This window comes from Balaenoptera ricei, chromosome 4, assembly GCF_028023285.1.
Source record: "Balaenoptera ricei isolate mBalRic1 chromosome 4, mBalRic1.hap2, whole genome shotgun sequence".
Taxonomy (NCBI): Eukaryota; Metazoa; Chordata; class Mammalia; order Artiodactyla; family Balaenopteridae; genus Balaenoptera; species Balaenoptera ricei.
This window is the reverse complement of record NC_082642.1, coordinates 82495412-82514443: the sequence shown is the minus strand read 5'-3', so window position 1 is coordinate 82514443 and position 19032 is coordinate 82495412. Positions and strand designations below refer to the sequence as shown.

At 37.6% G+C, this 19032-nt stretch overlaps 1 protein-coding gene across 13 annotated transcripts in view; it reads right to left on the bottom strand.

Moving 5' to 3' along the window:
* Nucleotides 1-3809: 3809 nt before the first annotated feature.
* Nucleotides 3810-19032, bottom strand: part of LPP (LIM domain containing preferred translocation partner in lipoma) — a 695870-nt gene continuing 680647 nt past the window's right edge. For all 13 annotated transcript variants that reach the window (XM_059920756.1, XM_059920758.1, XM_059920755.1 and 10 more), the window contains one exon: nt 3810-19028. In XM_059920756.1, coding sequence (XP_059776739.1) covers nt 18900-19028 — 129 coding nt within the window. In that variant the 3' untranslated portion in view covers nt 3810-18899. The remainder of the gene's footprint in view (nt 19029-19032) is intronic.

Here is a 19032-nt window from a genome sequence, read left to right as displayed (position 1 = left end):
GGGTTACATGGGCAAGAGCAGCATTGCTTGTCATGGGATTTCCACATCATCATCTTTATTAGATAATGCTAAATTATTTTCCAAAGTGATTTTAACAATTTATACTCCCACCAATATTGTATATAAATATCCATTGCTCCATGTCATCTCCAATATTTGACATCATCAGCCTTTTAAATATTTGCTGATCTGGTGGTATAAAATGATAACTTATATTGGTTTTCATTTGCATTTCCCTAGTGACTAACATAAGTGTTTTTCATATGTCAATTGGCCATTTGTATTTCCTCTTCCATAAAATGACTGTTCTTGCCCCCATTTTTCTATTGAATTTTCTTTTTCTTAAGAATTCTTTGTATATTCTGGATAGTAATCCTTTGTTATTTTTATGTCTGCCAAATAGCTTTTCCTAGCTTGAAGCTATTTTGAGTCTTTTGATTAACTACATTTCTTAATTTTAATGGGGTTTAAATTATTATTTTATTTACAGCTTTAATGTTTTTTATTTTGTTTAATAAATTCTTTGTAACATAAAGATTCTTTTTAGCAGGTCTTAAAGTTTTGTATACATGAGGTAGGCTTTGGATGTTATTTTTTTCCACATGGAAAGCCAATTAATTATCTCAGCATCTACCCTTGCCACAGTGATCTGAAATATCATTCATGTCAAAGATAAAGTTACCATAAATGGATGGTTTTGTTTTAGGATTCTCAGCTGTGGTCCATTTAGATTATGCATGTCTTTTTCTTATACAAATAATACATTGCCTTAATTACTATAGCTTAGAAAGTTTTATCTGGTAAAGAAAATTATCTTTTCTTGTTCTTTAAAAATGTTTTGGGTATTTGGCATTTGGTTTTCTGAGTAAATTTTAGACTCAGCTTGCTAAAGTCCATAAAAATTCTGCTGGGACTTGGATTAGCATTCCATTAAATCTATGAATCAATTTAGGGAGAATTTACATTTTTATGATATTATTTTCTTATCTTTGAAGATGGTATATCTTTCCACTTATTTAGATCTACTTTAATGTCTTTCAATAACGTTTTATGATTTTCTTCATTTAGGTATTTTATATTTTAAAAAAGATATTCTAGGGTACTTTACATTTTTGGTCACTATTATATATGGTTTATTCAAAAATACATTATCAAAAATACATAATCAAACTCTTTGTGGCTATTGCACAGAAATAAAATGCAGTTTTGGTATATTAATGTTATATCTAGCAAACTGTTATGTGTATAGCATACTGATTTGACAACCAAATACATTAAGAGATGATCAACACGGTAAGTCTAGTAACCATCTGTCACCATACAAAATTATTACTGTTATACTATGTTCTTTATGTTGTACATTACATCCCTGTGACTTATTTATTTTATAATTGGAAGTTTGTACCTTTTAATCCCCTTCAACTATTTCACCCAACATCCACTCTCCTCCCCTCTTGCAATCACCAGTATGCTCTATCTATAAATCTGTTTAATGTTAATTATTTATATATTATTTTGGGTTTCTATATATAGTTTTCTGTAGTTATATCATCTATGAATAATGCCACTTTGGTTTCTTACATTCTATTCTTTATATCTTTTATTCATGTTTTTATTATAACTGTACTGGTTAGAATCTTCAGTACAAAGTTGAATAGAAGTGTTTATAGTGGGTATCCTCTTTTATAATTTAAAATAACTACTTCTAATGTTTCACCATTTGTGGTGATCTTTGCATAGATAGACTTTACTCAAGGAAGTTTCTTTCTACTCTTAGTTTGCTAAGGGGTTGTTCTTTATTATGAATGTTTCATTGTATTACATTCTTTTCCTGCATCTATTGAGATATTATGATTATAACACTTTACTATTTTGTTCTGTGAAAGTGGTGAACCACATTAATAGATTTTCTAATGTTCGACTACTCCTATATTCTGGGGATAAACTCAGGTTGAGATTGAACTATATGATTGCCATTCTCTCTGCTCGCCATTCCTTGTGCCTCACTGATATTCCTTCCTGGTTTATTTTCTTTCTTCCTGAAATATGTCTTTTAGAATTTCTTTTAGTTATGCTCTATGGACACCAAGCCCTCTCAGTATTTGTTCATTTTTAAATTGTCTTTCTTCTTCCTAGAAATGGAGATTATATATAAAACTCTTTTTCTACTCTCTTCCACATTATTAAAGCTGTCAGTATGATAGCACAGGACTCGGGGTCAGGCCAGGACACAAGATCCAGCCTTGTAATTAAATTACATTGTGACCTTAGGTAAATTCTTTCCTCTCTCTGGGACCTAGTATTTCCTTCACAAAATCAGAGAACATGCTCTCTATTTGCCCTTTCTAGCTCTCACATTTGATGAATAGGGGCAAATAAATATATGTGCAGTGTTAAAACACAAAGCAGAAGGGGGCCAAAGAACATAAAGTGAGTAATTTGAGGAAAATAGGGAAAGGAAAGGCAAGTTCACATGTTACATGCCCTTCTCTGTTTACAGCTTTCTGGCAAGAAGTTACAAATACGCCGAGCCCCAGTGATGTATCTACCATTTGTTAATTCAAAGACACACCTTGTGTCTGGTACCTTTGAAACTGGCGGCCTCTTGCGGAGCTCTCAGACCCCTCAGCATTAGTAGGCTGAAACATGAGGTTGGAGAGATAAAACCCAAAGCCTAAGTGGGAAGGAGAAGGGATACCCATTTCTGAATTTCATGGAAGGAATTTCATGTGCCCTCTAGTTCTAGCCACTCTTACATTTTATTTATTTATTTATTTTTGGCTGTGTTGGGTCTTCGTTTCTGTGCGAGGGCCTTCTCTAGTTGCGGCAAGCGGGGGCCACTCTTCATCGCGGTGCGCGGGCCTCTCACTACCGCGGCCTCTCCCGTTGCGGAGCACAGGCTCCAGACGCGCAGGCTCAGCAGTTGTGGCGCATGGGCCCAGTTGCTCCGCGGCATGTGGGATCCTCCCAGACCAGGGCTTGAACCCGTGTCCCCCGCACTGGCAGGCAGATTCTCAACCACTGCGCCACCAGGGAAGCCCCACTCTTACATTTTAGACTGGACTAGGGGTCAGGGTACTGGGTTCTCTTGTAGATCTGTTTAAAAAGTTAAAAATGAGTGTTCAGTGAACGAATGGTGATCTTGGATTGTTAACTTTCTCACATTCTTAGCATATTCATCTATAAAATGTGGGCAAAAATCCTTCCAGATCACAGACCTATTAAAAATGATATGACAATGAAAAGTTTTGAAAATGCTGAGTTATACTCTCCCAAGTGTCTGATTCTTCCTGTCTTCTTACCATGGTTATTTGTCAGCTTTACTAGAGACTTCTTGAAAGCAGGAATTATGTCTGATTTTTATTTATGTCTGTATCCCTCAAGGAGCCTAGCACAGAGCAGATTCTCAGCATTGGAAAAGCATGCATAAAACAGGTGGAATAAAAGTGTGAAAAGTCAGCCAGCCGTTAGTGATGTGAGTGGAGAACTCTCCGTTTGCCGCCCCCCACCCCAGGAACTGATTCATTTGGATCCAACTTTAAAAGGGGAAAGTTCTTTACTTGAAAGTTTAAGACAAAGTGGTCAAGTAATTCCTGAACGTATCTAACCTTAAGATCTTCCGTGCTAACAGTGGGGAAGAGTGGGTACCTTCATTGTCTTTTTGGCATCATATTTGCTTTGAGAGACGTTCCCTTTCTCAGAGGACCATATGGAAAGCAAATGATGTAAAAAATGAATCACAGTAAAAGAGGTTAGAAGAAAGGAGACAGGGATTATCCAACTCAAAAAGAATTCCACACATAGGCAAGTAAATGTAATAACTTTATTGGATTTCTAAATATAATAAAGTAGTTGCAATTCTTTTACAGAAAAAAAGGAATATGATTTTCGTATTTATTCTTATAGAGTATTGGAAAAACATAATTGATAGAAAAAACTGATAGAAGGTAAATAGAAACATGATTTAATATAGTTGGTAATGTATAAAAACAAAAGAAAATAACCCAAATCATTTGCTTATAACAGGTTTTATCTCATTTTCATAAGGAACCATGAGGGCTATTTTGGATATGTCAGTGATGGTTCATGATGTAGTGGAGAGATGCAATTTGCTAAGAATAAAAAAGAGAACTCTGTATTTTGGGAATACCATGGCTCTGTCAGTATCATACATGTGAAAAAAGGCATATTCCCTATACGTTTTGTGTGTGTGTGTATGGCTTTCCCTAAGTCAGAGAATGTTATTCAGACTCGCAGCTGATCATGGTGGGTCTATGACTGTATTTAGTTAGAAGGAAGCTCTTGTTCTTTGACACATTTAGCACAGAGAAGACCTGGTTTTTCCCCCTTTTCCCTTGATCTGTCTACTTGTAAATACCATTTAACATTACATAAAACTCTCTCATAGTCACAATCAGATTGAAACCTGGAGCAAAGCCATGCTGTCTCTTTCCCAGTCCATCTTGTTTCCAAGGAGGAAAAACTCTGTAGTATCCCAATGCCCCTTTTGACATCACACAGAGATTGAACCCTTATCTAGTACTAACATCTGATTCTCTAAAAAAATGAAAGAAAATGACTAGTGTTGAAACTGAATAAAGTAAAAACAGAAGATCACCAGGAAGAGTAGACAGTCTCAGTGAAGAGTATCACTTTCTCCAAGAAGACAAGTGGTCTCATAAAATGATAACTAAGGAAGGGTGGTCCACACTCTGGAAATGATGAAACCATGATCCGTTCCGCCCTCCTCCCTAGTTTAAGTAGTGGAGCCCCTTAGATGGAAAGCAGAATGGTGGCTGACTTCAAGGGCATGGGAAGCATCTTCTATTGCTTGTCCCCCTTTACTTCCATTTGGTGAAACTAGGTGGCATAGGAGACAACTTTGTGACCAAGTGGATGCCAAGAGCTTCCTTGGGGAAAGGCTAAATGGAGGTATCCTGCCTTCCCAAAGCAGAGGCAGAATCAAGTGAACGTGGAGCCAACTGACTTAGAAGGGAAGAGAGCGACTTGGCAAGTGTAATTTGCCAGCTGGTTGAGTCAGACGACACATTGAGAAAGATCTTTTTTGGAAGCACGTCCTCCCTTCAACCCTTTTCCTAAAATCGTGCATAGTCTACCTCGTCCTATTTGTCCAGACCCTCTCCTGTTGCCACACCTGGGTAAGAATCCAACTTCCTAGGCTGAGCTGGTGCTCCGTCGACAATATCTACAGTTATAATGTCAGTGACAGAACCATGGAAACAAAAGCCATTAAATAACATGGGCTACTATTTTTAGGAGTCAAAGTAAAGATGCTCTAAGGATCTGGCAAGGTCCTTTGGCCCCCTGAGCCTCCGATTCTCAGAGCCAAGACTTTTCTTTAGTTTTCACTGATGTTAGCCTGAGAGATAAAAGGAGAAGCAATGTGCTGACATTCTAAGCTCACCAATGCTTAGTTTATAAAACACACATATGACACATATCCTAATACAGACCCTGGCTCATTAATTCCCTTAAACAATTTTTTTCCTGACTAAATGTTCCAATTCCATAAAGCATAATATATTCCCTTGAAGTAGATACAGGAAACCTCAGCAATATGCCACCACCCAGTAGGATAAAAATATAAAGTGGCTGTATCAGCAAGGAATGCTCAGGGAATGTGCTTGCAGCCTGTTTCACGGTGCCACTTGGGAGGGGATATTGGAAACGAGGGACTTTCATTTGGCAAGGTTTCCTTATCTTAGCACCTACTCCTTTCGATGGTATGTTTTTGAAGGCTGCACGGTATGACTCTGGGTACCGTGTGTACATACATATGTAGGAATAACGTCTATGTTTCTCAGAATAGGCACTTTTTTGAAGGCAGTAAATCTAAAAGTAAAGTTAATAGAGCCTATATTTAGTGCTCATCTTCTCACTTTGCTGATGTGTATGCTGAACAGAAGATCACAGATTTGAGTCAGTCTCGCAAAGAGGCCGGAGTCGGCAAATGGCTATATTCAGAGCTGGGGAAGTCTTGCCAACTCAACTGTAGCTGTTAAAAGGCAGACTTGGAGAAGGTGCAATCGTTTTTCTCAAAGGTGACAGCACAGAAGGAGAAAAGCCTGTGACAAAGCCATGAAATAAAAGCTGGTGTGTACGGCTCAGAGAATATTACTATCCTCCGGCTCTGCATCTTCATGTCACGTCTACTCCACGGCACAGATTTGCAACCCGAAAGTTCTTTGTTTTCCCTTCCTTTTTTGGGGGGGTGCATCTCATAATTGCACATATTCCCAGTAGAGAAAGAGACAGCCCCAAATCTGTTTAACTAATGATAAAGAATGATAAAGGTGAAGTTTAAAAGGCAAAACAAAACAAAAAAAGTAATTAATTGCATAGATAACAAGGCAAAAGTTCAATACTGCATCCTGCTGTTAAAGTTTTGCATTTAGTTTAAATTTTCGCTGAAGGCACATTAAATCATATAGTTTTATTCGTGCTAAATAATCAGACAACCGATGCCATCTTTAATTCCATTTGCTTTTTCATATGTTTCCTGAAAATTAATGAGGACTACTTCAGATTTTTTGGGGGGAAATATTCTGACTTTTTGTTTAATAAGAAATAATTCTTGGATAATTTGCTCATCAGCTTTCCCAAGAGAAAAAATGGGCACTAAAAGGAAGAAAGTCATTTAAAAATGATTTTGCAACTAGTTAATTAGAAGCTAATGGTGGGTGACAAGATTTAGTTTCCAGGGTCCTAAATCTCTTTCATCAAGGATACACCTCAGTTCAGGTATTTCAGTTAAGTAAGAAGGCTGGCACGGTTTATCCCAGTTTCAACTTGCTACCCAGTGAGGAAGGTCCAAGGCACTTTAACACTTTTTGGCAATTTCGCCCTGATATGCTAATGTAATGACATTCATCTAAAAACTAAGCAGAAGGCATATAGGGTTAGTAAAATGCAAACACTGCCCAAATATCAACTCACCTTTTACTGTTTGAACGTTAAAATATGAGGCCATTCCTATTGTTGGCATTTAAATGATAAAATCCCTTTTCCTCTCAAAGTCTGTGTTTGAAGGAATGAAGCATGTTGGCAGATACATCATAACCTGGCTAAGCTATTCGCCTACTTCTGGTTTATAATTACTAAGTGATCATCAACTGTCACCCAAAGAGAAAGAAAGATGAAAAGAAACTGGATTTTTTTCCTTTATATTTGTCTCCCAAGAAAGAAGAAAAATGGAGACATATATCCAGGAAAAGCTAGCTCTCCCCCTTGTGCACTTTCTAAACTAGCTCAGAAATGGAGTGAAATAATTTGGTGAGGGAAGACATTCAGGCTTTAATATGTACTCCCTCGTGATAGGGGAAAAGGAGTCAAAAAACCAACTCATTCTTATGCCTCGGTAGGAAGCAAAGCAGGCATCGTACAAGGTGGCAACACAAATGAATCAAATAATAATCACCCAAGAATAGTTCTTACCCTTTTCCCAACAGGTAGAAATATAAAGAGAGCCTCAAGCAGCAGAGATAAATACCTTAGTCTCCACCCTCACCTCAAATTGCTTTGGCATATTTTAAGAGATAAATGGATGCGTACAAAATTTAAATAGCTTTTTCTTTTCTTTTTTGGCAGTCACTAAAATGGGTCAGGTCTAGGAATTATTAGTTTCTTGGCCTGAAAAATCCAAGTGTTTTAAAAGAAGATTTCCTTTTTGAACGATCAGCCTTCTTGGAAGATGTCTGCGTGTGTGTGCGCGTGTGTGTGTGTGAGAGAGAGTGTGCCTGTGTGCAAGCACGTGCATGGATGAGCGTTTTGAAGACAACACAATTGTATTTTCCCTAAGTATGGGGGGTAATATTGTGTACAGTGGAGGAAGAAAAAAATACATTCATAATTTCCTTTACATTATGTAAAGATAAACCAGAGTTTGTGGCTCCCTTGATTTTTTTAAAGGGCTGCTTTTTCATATTCACAGCTTCACTGTCCTTTTATTCCCTCTAATAAGACAGCACCATTTCTACCCAAGTGAGTCTCGGCTCAGGCGTACTCACCCAGATAATTCTGAAAAGTTCTCAGTAGCTTCTGCTACCCACTCCTGTAGTGAGGGTTATACCTGTTATTCTACGAGAAATCATTTTCCACTCTATCAGTCATCACATTAATCAACCGCACAGCAAGATCAGCCACCTTTCCAGTGTCTAAATGTTGCCGTCTCAGCCAAGGAGACTCGTCTGCTGGCCCCGCCGGCCCCGCATGTATTTCCCAGGTGTGAAGACCGGAAAGGGGTGAGAGGCCATTTGTTATTTAACTTGGCCCTCATTAATCCCAGGGAGTTCAGCAGAGGGATGATGAGACCAGCTTGATGGATGGCAGACTCTAGGGAGGGAAAAGGCCTAGAAAGCTTATTAGATAAGCTCATTTTAAAGGTTCCCTGCAGTAGATTTAACTCAGATGAAGAAAGATATTTTTCAATCAGTGAACAGATTTTAACTTAAAGCCAAACAACTATAATGAGAAATGGGAGGAACTAAAAACCCAAGAGCACACATCAAAAGGCACAGCTTCCCGAGGGATGCAGCTCAAGAGAAGGCATGCCCAGTTGCTGAAATGCCACGTACAGCAGGTTCTAGAATATACACGCAGGCTTCCAAGTAAGTATGCTGGAAACAACATAGTACCAAACGCCTCATGATAAGTACACACAAATCACAAAACGACCACAGCTGGGTAAGCCCAGGCTATCAAATAGCAAAAGCCAAGTCGCAGAACGGCAGTCAATCCCATAGCATTTGTTCACAGACATTTCAAGGTCAAGGTCGGTTGGCTGGCTAGGAAATGCCTGATGCTGTGACATACACTTGGTGGGCCTCGATAAATGTGAACTGAGAGAAGAATATGCATTGTTTACCTACAGCAGTTCCTGCCTCTGTGGGGTGTAAATCGTAGCCCACAGGAGAATCGTCCTAAGGGTCAAGTCACTTCTGCACGCCACTGGATTCTAAATGAAATGGTCTTGGTTGGTAAACAGAACCTCACAGTTTCAGAGAGTTTTTCAGTTAATGTAAAGTAAACCACGGTCTCTGGGGAAATTTGCTGCAGTGTACTTCAGTGCCACAGTGCTTGTTCTTAGCGGTGGCGTTTCCTCACCGGCTCCATCACACTGCCAATCAGAATACCTAGTAGTTTCCCACAAGATGACACAGAAAATGCATGCAAGCTCTAAATGACCTCAAACACCACAGTACACACATGGCTCTGCCACCTGATAGCTGAGTAACCTATGTGAATTTCCTTGGATGCCCTCAAACAGGGGGCACGGTGGTCTGTGAGAAGCATACAGCGTGCTCTGAGGTATTTTGTGCCCTGAGAGCGGCCACTGGAGAGAGCACTGCACTTGCAAGACCTGGGTATGTCCCCAAATCTACCACTTACCAGCTCTATCGCTTTTGGCAAGTCACTTAACGGTGCTGAGCCTCAGCTTTCTCTTCTAGGATAGGGCTATTAATAACCTTCCTCCCAGGGCTGTTTTATGTGTGAAAGCAGTTTATAAGCTCTCTTAGGAATTATTATTTCAGAGCTCAGAAAGCCACGTCCAAGTCCCGCCCAGGAGCCTGATGACAGGTTCTGCCGATAGGACTCTGGAATTTAAGGCTGGGGTGGAAGGGCTGAAAGCCTTGTCCTCCCAGAGACCAAGGAATGGTATTGACACTAAATAGTAACTCGGGACAATACGCAAAGAAGGTACACATTTCTATGTAAAACCATGACATAATGTAACCTCCTTCCTTTCGCACAGGACAACTGGCCAGAGGTGATGCATTTCAATAGAACCAGTATTTTCTGCTTTTGACATTTTCCTTGTTAGAAGTGGAGACCACACGCTGACATTTCCCAACATTTTAAGGTCAGTATCAGCAGAATGAATAACAGGAGAGGGTTTCATGGGTTAGTTACTGGGGGAAGGCATGAAGCTGTGTAACAACGGTCAGAACAGTTTGTCTTTTGAATAAGAAAGCAAAAACAGCAACCCCAAACTCATACTCTAAAACCTAACCCTTAGAAAACCCGTCAGACTGTTTTTAAGGATGTTTAAAGGTTTTCATAATCTTCAGCTAAAAAAAAAATCAAAGTTTATTTTTTGTAAAGTAATGTGTTGCCGAAAGCAAAATATATTTGGAAGGAAAACAGAGGGAGGAAGCGACATTTTCTTATGTACTAAAGATTAATTTTGTGTGGCACCAAGGAGCACCTAAACCCCAAAGGCTGGTTCTGGGAGCTTGGAACAAAGCATGATGGAGGAAATGGAAGGGCTTATGAAGTAATGAGCTCCTTGATGCAGGTGACGCTTAAGCAGAGTCTGGATTATGACTTAGCAAGAAATCTATAAGGGAATTTTAACACCAAGTGGAATAGATGAATGTGGAGTCCTTTCCAATTGTGGACCTAGAAGTAATAGGAAAATAGAGGTGTCCTGCTCATTGCCTTGTGGGCTCAAAAGATACGGGTGTTTGGTGCAAGAGTGGATTACAGAACTATGAGCCAATGCAAATGTACATTTTGTATGTTATCAAAAAAGATTCCTGTTAATACTGTATGGGTTGGATTATAATTTGACAACTTATCCCATCTTACATTTACATAGAGATGAAAAAGCAAATTGAATCAATCTTGCTCTACGCTTTTCCCTTCTCACTGACCTTGAATATCTGGAAGCGTTTTCTCCTGTGAAGGACATTCCAGAATCTGTGATACTTAAAGCAGAAGGTCTTCTCTGAACATAACCTATGCTTTCCTTTTGTTTCTGGTGCCGTCAGTATTCTTCTCTAAACTTCTAAATCAAGCCAATGAACCAAGATTCCTTAACAAAGTTCACTCTTCCACGAAGCCTTACTGATACCACTGGGGAGAATTACTTTTCCTGAAGCTATATTCCTTCCTATGGAGTGCAGACTGAACCTATTTGATTTTACTGCAGTTAGCTTCAATCAAAGTTACTTAGGGGCTGATTCTCTTAAAGTGATTATTACATTGAGGAGATGAGTAAGGGGTAAAGATGTTAGAAAGACAAAAGTATAGAGAAAACATGGACTCCTAAGGGTAGTTCTTAACTAATCAAGTAGAGAAGCTGCTCACTTGGTCTAGAGTGCAACATCTATAGGTACTAACATTTGAGCCCAGAAGAATGAAAGCAAATCTCAAAACCCAACCAGCCAGAAATATTTATGTGGAACCTATAAAGAGCCCAGGACTCTTTTTGTGTATTCAGTATGGGAACATGGACAAGAAATGTCTTATTCTTGAGGAGACAAGAACAAAGGGAAAGGGTTGAAGAGAATTTATGAACATTGACCAAGAAGTGGCAGTCTTATGGATGACATATATACTAACTAGCTCACTTCCTCTTTTGCCTTTTTGGTAACAACAAAAACAGTAAAGGACATAGTGTAAGAGGACTGTTTTGCACACATGGGAGATCTATCCTCATCAAGCTTTCACTCTCCTGGGTCTGAGTCCTTGGGGGAAGTTTCCACATCGAATATCAGTTTCCTTTGGATGATTCCAATTCCACTTACTTTCAACCCTGAAGAAAGTGTTTTTACCTAGCCTGACCCAAAGTGCTGGCTACATTTCACCAAGTGGACTGAAACAAAATTAGAAAATACTGTTGGGTCCAACTGTTCAAAGGAGAAGCAAGAGGGTGATTGGACTTGATACCATGTCAATCAATGAGGAAAAGTTGAAAGAGTTAGTGATATCTGACCTAGAGGCAACGATTTAGACATTACACATTAGACTTCTTGTGCATAGCTCCAGAGCCAGAGTTTTGTTTAACACGGAAGAACTTTTGTAGAAAAAAGCTGCCCCAGTGGTAGAAGGGACTGCCATGAATAATACTACATACTAGCCAGCTCTAAGAAGATGTGAAATGGAGACTTGTCAGGAAAATAACGGGAGATTCAGATCCTTAAAGGACACATGATATGTCTAGGAACAGCACTGGGGCTTGGGGTCAGCTATAGCCCTCTACACTGGTGTAGAACACAAGATGACATAATGAAACCTGTCTCAGTCTTGGTAGATCATTCTATTCCTGGGGTTGAACACTGAATTTAGAAGCTATGTTCAGTACCAAGTTGATTGCATTTGTGGGTCATTTAATAAGACTTCTATTTGGGCCTATTAGGTAAATGTCTAACAGAGTTAGATGAATGATGTTTTCTCTTGCCCATAAGTGAATAAGTATCCTGGAAAAAGTAGCAAGCACACAGTAGGGAAGGATTAATGTAACCATCTTAAAGTATTACAAAAGAATTAGCTATGGTTTCCCTCATCTTTCTAGTATACATAACATTTTGCTTGTAGAATCATACAAAATCTGTGCTTATAACACGGGCTAGGATAAGAGATATTTATTAGTGTGGTTAGAAACTGCTGTAAATTAAGTAACAATCAGGAATAAAGAGCGAAGATTTTAGTAATTTTTTTTTTGTAACTTCACGGGAGAAAAGTCAATGAGTTTAATAAAATGCATCTTCCACACAACTTCCCACAAAATAAGCCACACGCATGTTGGATAACAAAATTATAGAGTCTACAACTTCTTGCACAGAGTCCAGGAAAATAAAAGAGGTAAAGGAGTAAGTGTCTTTCCTTTCTATATTGAAGGAAAAATATGCCATTTTATATTTCTTCTTTGAACTTAGTAAGCTAAAGTTAGTTTTCTGTGCTTGTAACTAAAAAGGAGAAAAGCAGTACAAATCAATTCTAGTATAGCTGTTTAGGCAGGGCATTACAGAAAGTGGATGACTGGATTTGAACAAGAGACCCACAGACCAAAACAACCCCTGCCTACTGTGCTCACCAAGTAAGTACATCGGAAGGGATGAAATACTGAATGTGTGAAAATAGAAACCTCTAACCTTCAGAGATGCTTAGGGTGTAGTACAGCTTAACTAAGACTATGTAAGAATATGCATTGCCATCTGTCACAAAGAGAATGAGCTATGGCCCTCTCACAGAGGGATGAAATGACATGTATTATACAAGTCTTGTGTAGTTATGGCCATGCCATGGGGCTGAGAAGCAGCTCCCATTTTAATTCTCTTCTGACAAGGGAAAAATACATTGTTAGCCATAGTGATTTTTAAACACCTCATAAACTTGGAAATATAAATATTTTACTTGTTTAAAAAACTACAATTGCCAATCCTTAAAACCCCTATGAAAATTCTGAGTTACACGGTACAAGAATCTTATTGTTTAAATTGTGACCTGCCCCTTCTCTCAAATTCCTCCTTCCCCACTAAATCCCTCTCTTCTTGGAGACAGGTTAAAAAAAAAAAAAACAAAAAAACCAAAAAAACCCCCCCAAAAACCTCTGCCTGTTTATCAAAACAACACATTCACTGAGACCATCATTAATTCTCGGCAAATTCATTTGTGTATTGAATTATGTATGTATTAGTTATGCTTTTACTTTCCTCATATGTGACCCTCCTAAAAATGAAAATCAAGGTCAACTTGTAGAAAACAGAAGTAAGGGCAGAAACCAAAAATAGAAATACAGTCCTAGAATTATAAGCTTTTTCTAAACAAATTTATAAAAAGTGGACACAGAAGGCATGTTTCGATCGGTATTAGCCAGAGTTCAAAAGAATCTCTGACTCATTTTAAGACACTATGTTTTACTGAAAGACCCAGATTGTTCTTCTCAGGTTGCTTTTTATAAACAGACTACAGGTCTGTAATCTGCGCTTCAGGAAAAACTCTGTTGCTGACCTACTCCCTGCAAAATACTGTGATTCAAGTATTAGGGTTTAATATTATTGTCATGGGAAAAATGCTGATATGTTTAAAAATTCCAGAAGGATAATAGCTTTCCCCTGCCATAAGGAAAACTCTCAAGTTTCACTGATCTAAAATAACATGCCACCACTTAAAAATATGATTGTTTTGTTGGTCAAAATGCTTTGGATTAAAAAAAAAAATCTCAACCTAGTCTTAGAAAGATCACTTTGCCTATAGCTGAGAAAAGTAGGCCAGTCATAAAGGAATTTGCCCAGAACTCTGTGATCTGAGTCCCTGATGAAAACTCATTAAAATAAAACTGAAAGACTCTATTATCTCACCTCACTTTACGAATAAACACAATCTGGAAAAATAGGTACTTTTAAAGAAAGAATTTATGGATGACACATATATTTTGCAGTACAATTCTTCCCTTAATATGATCATAATTCCATAAGGATTGTAATGCATTGATTTAACTTATTTATGAAAAGTCCAAGCACGATAACATTAATGAGTAGGAATGGGAAGGAATAAGAAGGGAGACAAGGGGCGGGGGAGAGAGAGAGAGAGGAAGAACTCTCACCACGCCACACAACTTTAATCAGATCACTTTTTAAAGGTTGAAATAATAAGTGAACTAAACAACAGCTTCATGAGAAAAGTTATCTGTCAAGGAAATAACTTGACCTGAAATGTTCATGACTGCACCATAATAATGACTCAGAACCAAGATCCTCAACTTGTTCTGTACACTATTAAATTAAAAAAAAACAACAAACAAAAAAATTGTGGCAGTTAAAAAAAAAGTGGACATGCTGAATAGGTGTTAAAGGCTCAAGTGGAAGTCTGTCTTCATTATCTAAATAAAATGAGAGTAAGACCACTAAGTAAGACCACCTAGTCACTAACAACACCCAAGACATCATCTTGTGGCATAAGAATGTTTACCTAATTTAGGAATCTGTAAGGTACTTCTAAGAGATGGCGAGAACAGAAATACTGTTAGAATACATTAAGATGAAGAGTTCAGATTTCTCTGGATTTCGACTTTTTGATGAGTATATCTTGGAGATTTGGGGATGGTTATTTAAGTGACAGACTCTTCAGTGGAGCATTCATAGTAGTGTAAAGATTCTTTAAAAATAAGGCACAAATACATGTTGCTCTCTGATTGTCTCCCATGAAAGTGCACCAAAAGAGCGATCTCAGGAAATGAACTTGAGGCACATTTTGCAGAGGTATATCTTTTCCAGCCTCCTGGTTTCCCACAGATGGCTAAAGCACGGTATGGAACATGCTGTCATATTTCATTCATAACACACATGTACTGTAGCTCCAGGCAACAGATGGACAATCGCTTGTTTAAACTACAAATGTGAAATACTAAGGTAGAATAGCAATATTTCTAGAAATGTATATGGAAAAAAAGCCTTTCCAAGCCAAGAGGAATGGTGAGAGGCTGTGAGGTTACATCAGTGTTTCCCTGATCTCCCTGGCAGCTGCCATAACTTCCCCAACACCCTGCAAAACTTGATAATGGAGGGATCAAGGGGCAGCTGACACAGATTTGACAAGAGAAGCCCAAACCATATCAAATAGAAATAACACTGTTACTCCTGGCTGGTTCACATTAATAGGATTTTTACTAACTAGGAAAACTGTTGGAAGTTGTGTTTTCAGAGTCCTGTCTATATTCCATAAACCCTCTACTATAGCCCCATGGTAAAATGCTCTTTTTTTCCCCTGGGACCCAAATATAAAACACTTGAGAGTTTTATATGCTTGAAACATCACAAACATCTCTGCAGAATCTTTCATAGTGAGAAAACAATTATAGTGTTGATATCTCCACTGTATTAATCAGCATACACTCAATGAAGTAATTTTGATCAGAGAAGTTGCTCTTACAGAAACAATTTGTTAATGAAAGAAAAAAGAACCCACATCTTTGAGCTGCAGAGATGTTCAGGATCTCAAAGTCTTGATGCACTTTGCTGGGACACATGACTTAGTTTTGAGTTTTAAAGGCCGATTTGTTTGCAGATGAGACTCCACACTCAGTCGCCATGAGCTGGAGATCCAGGCAATGGAGAAATCTAATTGTGAAACGGTCTGCAGAGCCCAAGACATAGTGGGTTTCTTTTTCCTTTTCTATGTCTCTCATGTTACATAAAATTACCAAATATTTGTGTTCTTGACAACTTTTTTTAAAGCCAGTATATTTTTAGTATATTTTTACAAACTTTCTCTTATAGACTCTATGATTCTCTTCTATTATTTATGTATTTAAATGATTAACAATCAAGACAATATATCAAAAGACAGTAGAATTATAATCCTTAAGGTACTAGATCCTTATATCTCTGTTATAGGCAAAATTTCATGTAGCTAAAACAGTAAAAAGTGATTTGGCATTGCTGACACCAAATGATTAATAGAAGATAAGAAAGCAATATAAATCATATATTTAAGAAATCCTGAAATAAAATATTTTAGGATCCTTTCCTTATTATACCTTGTGAAAGAAAAAAAAAAAATCTAAATCTAAATAGTCTATATATGTAGGTGTGCACATTCATTATTAAAAAAGTATGATAAGTCTATATTAAAAAGACATTTACTTTAAAAATCTTTGGTAAAGATACTCTGAGGTTATGTGATAAAAATGCACTATAAAGATTGTAAGCAAGCAGTATTCTGGCAATGCCACAGTGAGGGGCCTGTGAAAGCATTTTTTTATAACTCTCTTTTTTTTTTTTTTGGCATGTAAACATTCAGTTACATAAGGACTTAAATGTAACAAACAAGTAGAATGTTATTGCATTTTTATAGTATAAATATTTCATAAATTCTCCCTCCTTTGGCAAAATTCATACTAATAGGACTGCACTTCAAGAGATAAAATCTCTCTCTCAATAAACTGGGCTCTTTGCTTTTGACCAAAAGACAATTTCCCCCCAAGTATTTCATAGAAAACAAGTTACTGAAACAATTCAAGCAGATTATATTATTATATTATCATTATCACCTCAATTGTCTAATAGTCAGTATTCTTTGAGATCATCTGCATGGTCTGGCCTTTCATTTGGAAGACAGAAATTCAGAGATACAGTTGCCATTGTATCCTAAAATTCACATGCTGCCCGAAGTGGACCCCTTGTATTTCACATTATGAGAAATGTGAGATCAAGGAAAAGGGCAGCAAGGTAAGGAAAGGACAGTGGTCAAAGGACCCTTTGAAAAGCTGTAACTGTGGTGGTTCTAAAACAAAACCGTTTGGTGACCAAAGCAAATGAGCCACAGATTAACTCAGAAGAGCTATAAGCTTAAGAATTTCTTACAGAAAAAAAAAATCAACCACCTTTATGATTGATTATTCCTACTAAAGTAAAATAAATTTAATTGGGCCTCTTGAGGCCTGGGTTGCAATTCAAAACATGCACAAACAATTTTTCATTTCTGAGTGTTAAAATTAAAAATTAAAAACAAAAGTCAGACTAGAAAACTTTATCACTTTCTAATCAGGAAAAAAATACCTGTGGAATCAGGGAAGGGTATACAGGGGAATGTAACTATATTTGTTATATTTGATTTCTTAAACTGGGTGGCACAGAGATTCATTATATTATTATTTATACTTTTGTGTATATTTAAAATACTTCATAATTTGAAAGTATATACTTGTGGAAAATTTGAAGAAAGCTTTAACTAATCTTAATCCAAAATACTTAATTAGTTTATAAAACGGTAACCTGCTACTAAGAGAAGTGTCCTTCCTTAAAAGAAACATGTTAAAACGCAGTAAAGTAGATGCGGTTCTGGAGCTGGCAAGCAAGCATTTCCCTGCCCAATAAGAGTTTGAATAAAGATTCTAGGCAGAGACTCTGCATATTTTTAGCTCAAAAAGGCAATTTTTTTTCAGTGATTGTCTTTGAAAGTGTGGTGTAAATGTCACATCGATGATATGAAAATGTCTTCTGCAGTATGTAATTTGAGTTGCAGAAGGATTATAAGAATAATGAAACTGTGGTTTCACAATCTTTTCAAGCTTTCCTGTCTTTTTAAAGTAAACTACACAAAACTAACACAATTTTATGTGCCCTGATTTGCAACTGTCAGGCAAAAAGGACCTGGGCCTGGAAAAAAAAATTCTAAACTGCTCTTTATAGCTATTTTCCTCTAGAGAAAAAGTCAATTTTGGTAGTTGTGTTTGGATATTTAAAAAAAATGGCAATATTTCTGACATGAAAAGTGGAACAGTATTGGAAATGTTATATTCTAGAGAAAACCAAGTTTGTCCATATTATTATGTCCAGGTAGCATGGAAAAGGAAAGTCTTAAGATAACATTTTGGGGTAATAATGAGTTTTTCAAATATCACCCCAAAATGCTTTATCCAGCATACCCTATCCATAATTTCTTTAGAAAAATATTGAAGTTTGGTTCTCTCTCACCAGTATCTGTTTTAAAATGAGTCCCAAACACTGGTCATTATAGATTTTGAATTAGGATGGTTGCAAATTCGATGTGGGCTTCTTTTAACCTATGTAATTTACAGCTTAAATTCTTTATAGCCTGACATATAATTGTGCATTTTTTTTTCCCAAGGGACACGACTAGTTTAGAGCAACAGAAAGATCTATTTTTCAATACACAGAAAAAGAATGGCTATCTTTTATGCTCACTGGCAATGTGGAAGCGATAGGATGGAGCCTTCAAGCCTAAAAGCACCTGTGAGTTGGCAGACTCACCCAGGAAAAACTGTGTGACAGCAAATACCACACTAAAAAAAGCCATTCAACCAGATGAAAAGTGAGACAAACATAGGGATTAAAAGTTAAAGGAATGCAGAAGTGAATGGGATGGAGTATAATCCGTGCAAAAATGTGCAAGTCCTTGGGAACAAAGGCCCATCAAGGTCCTACATGATTAAATGTGAAATGTGTATTTGGTAAGAACTTTAAAAAATCTCACACTCTATGTGTTTCTAAAGAAAGGTTAGTAGTGGATGAAGTAGAGACCATCCCATAGCTTGATTGCCTTTCCTCTCTTTTTCTATTTCTCTTCTTATATTTTTCTTGTGTTTCATCCTTCTCAGAGCCACCGACTAACCGCTAAATAGGTGACTGGATTTAAAGGTCAGTGCTAGCCTTGGCGGTCAACACCCTGATGCGGGCAGAGTTGCAGGTCTTGCAGAGGATGTGTCCATCCAAAGGGTAGCAGCCTTGGTTATCTCCTTCAGACAGGAGACCACCACAATCCTGG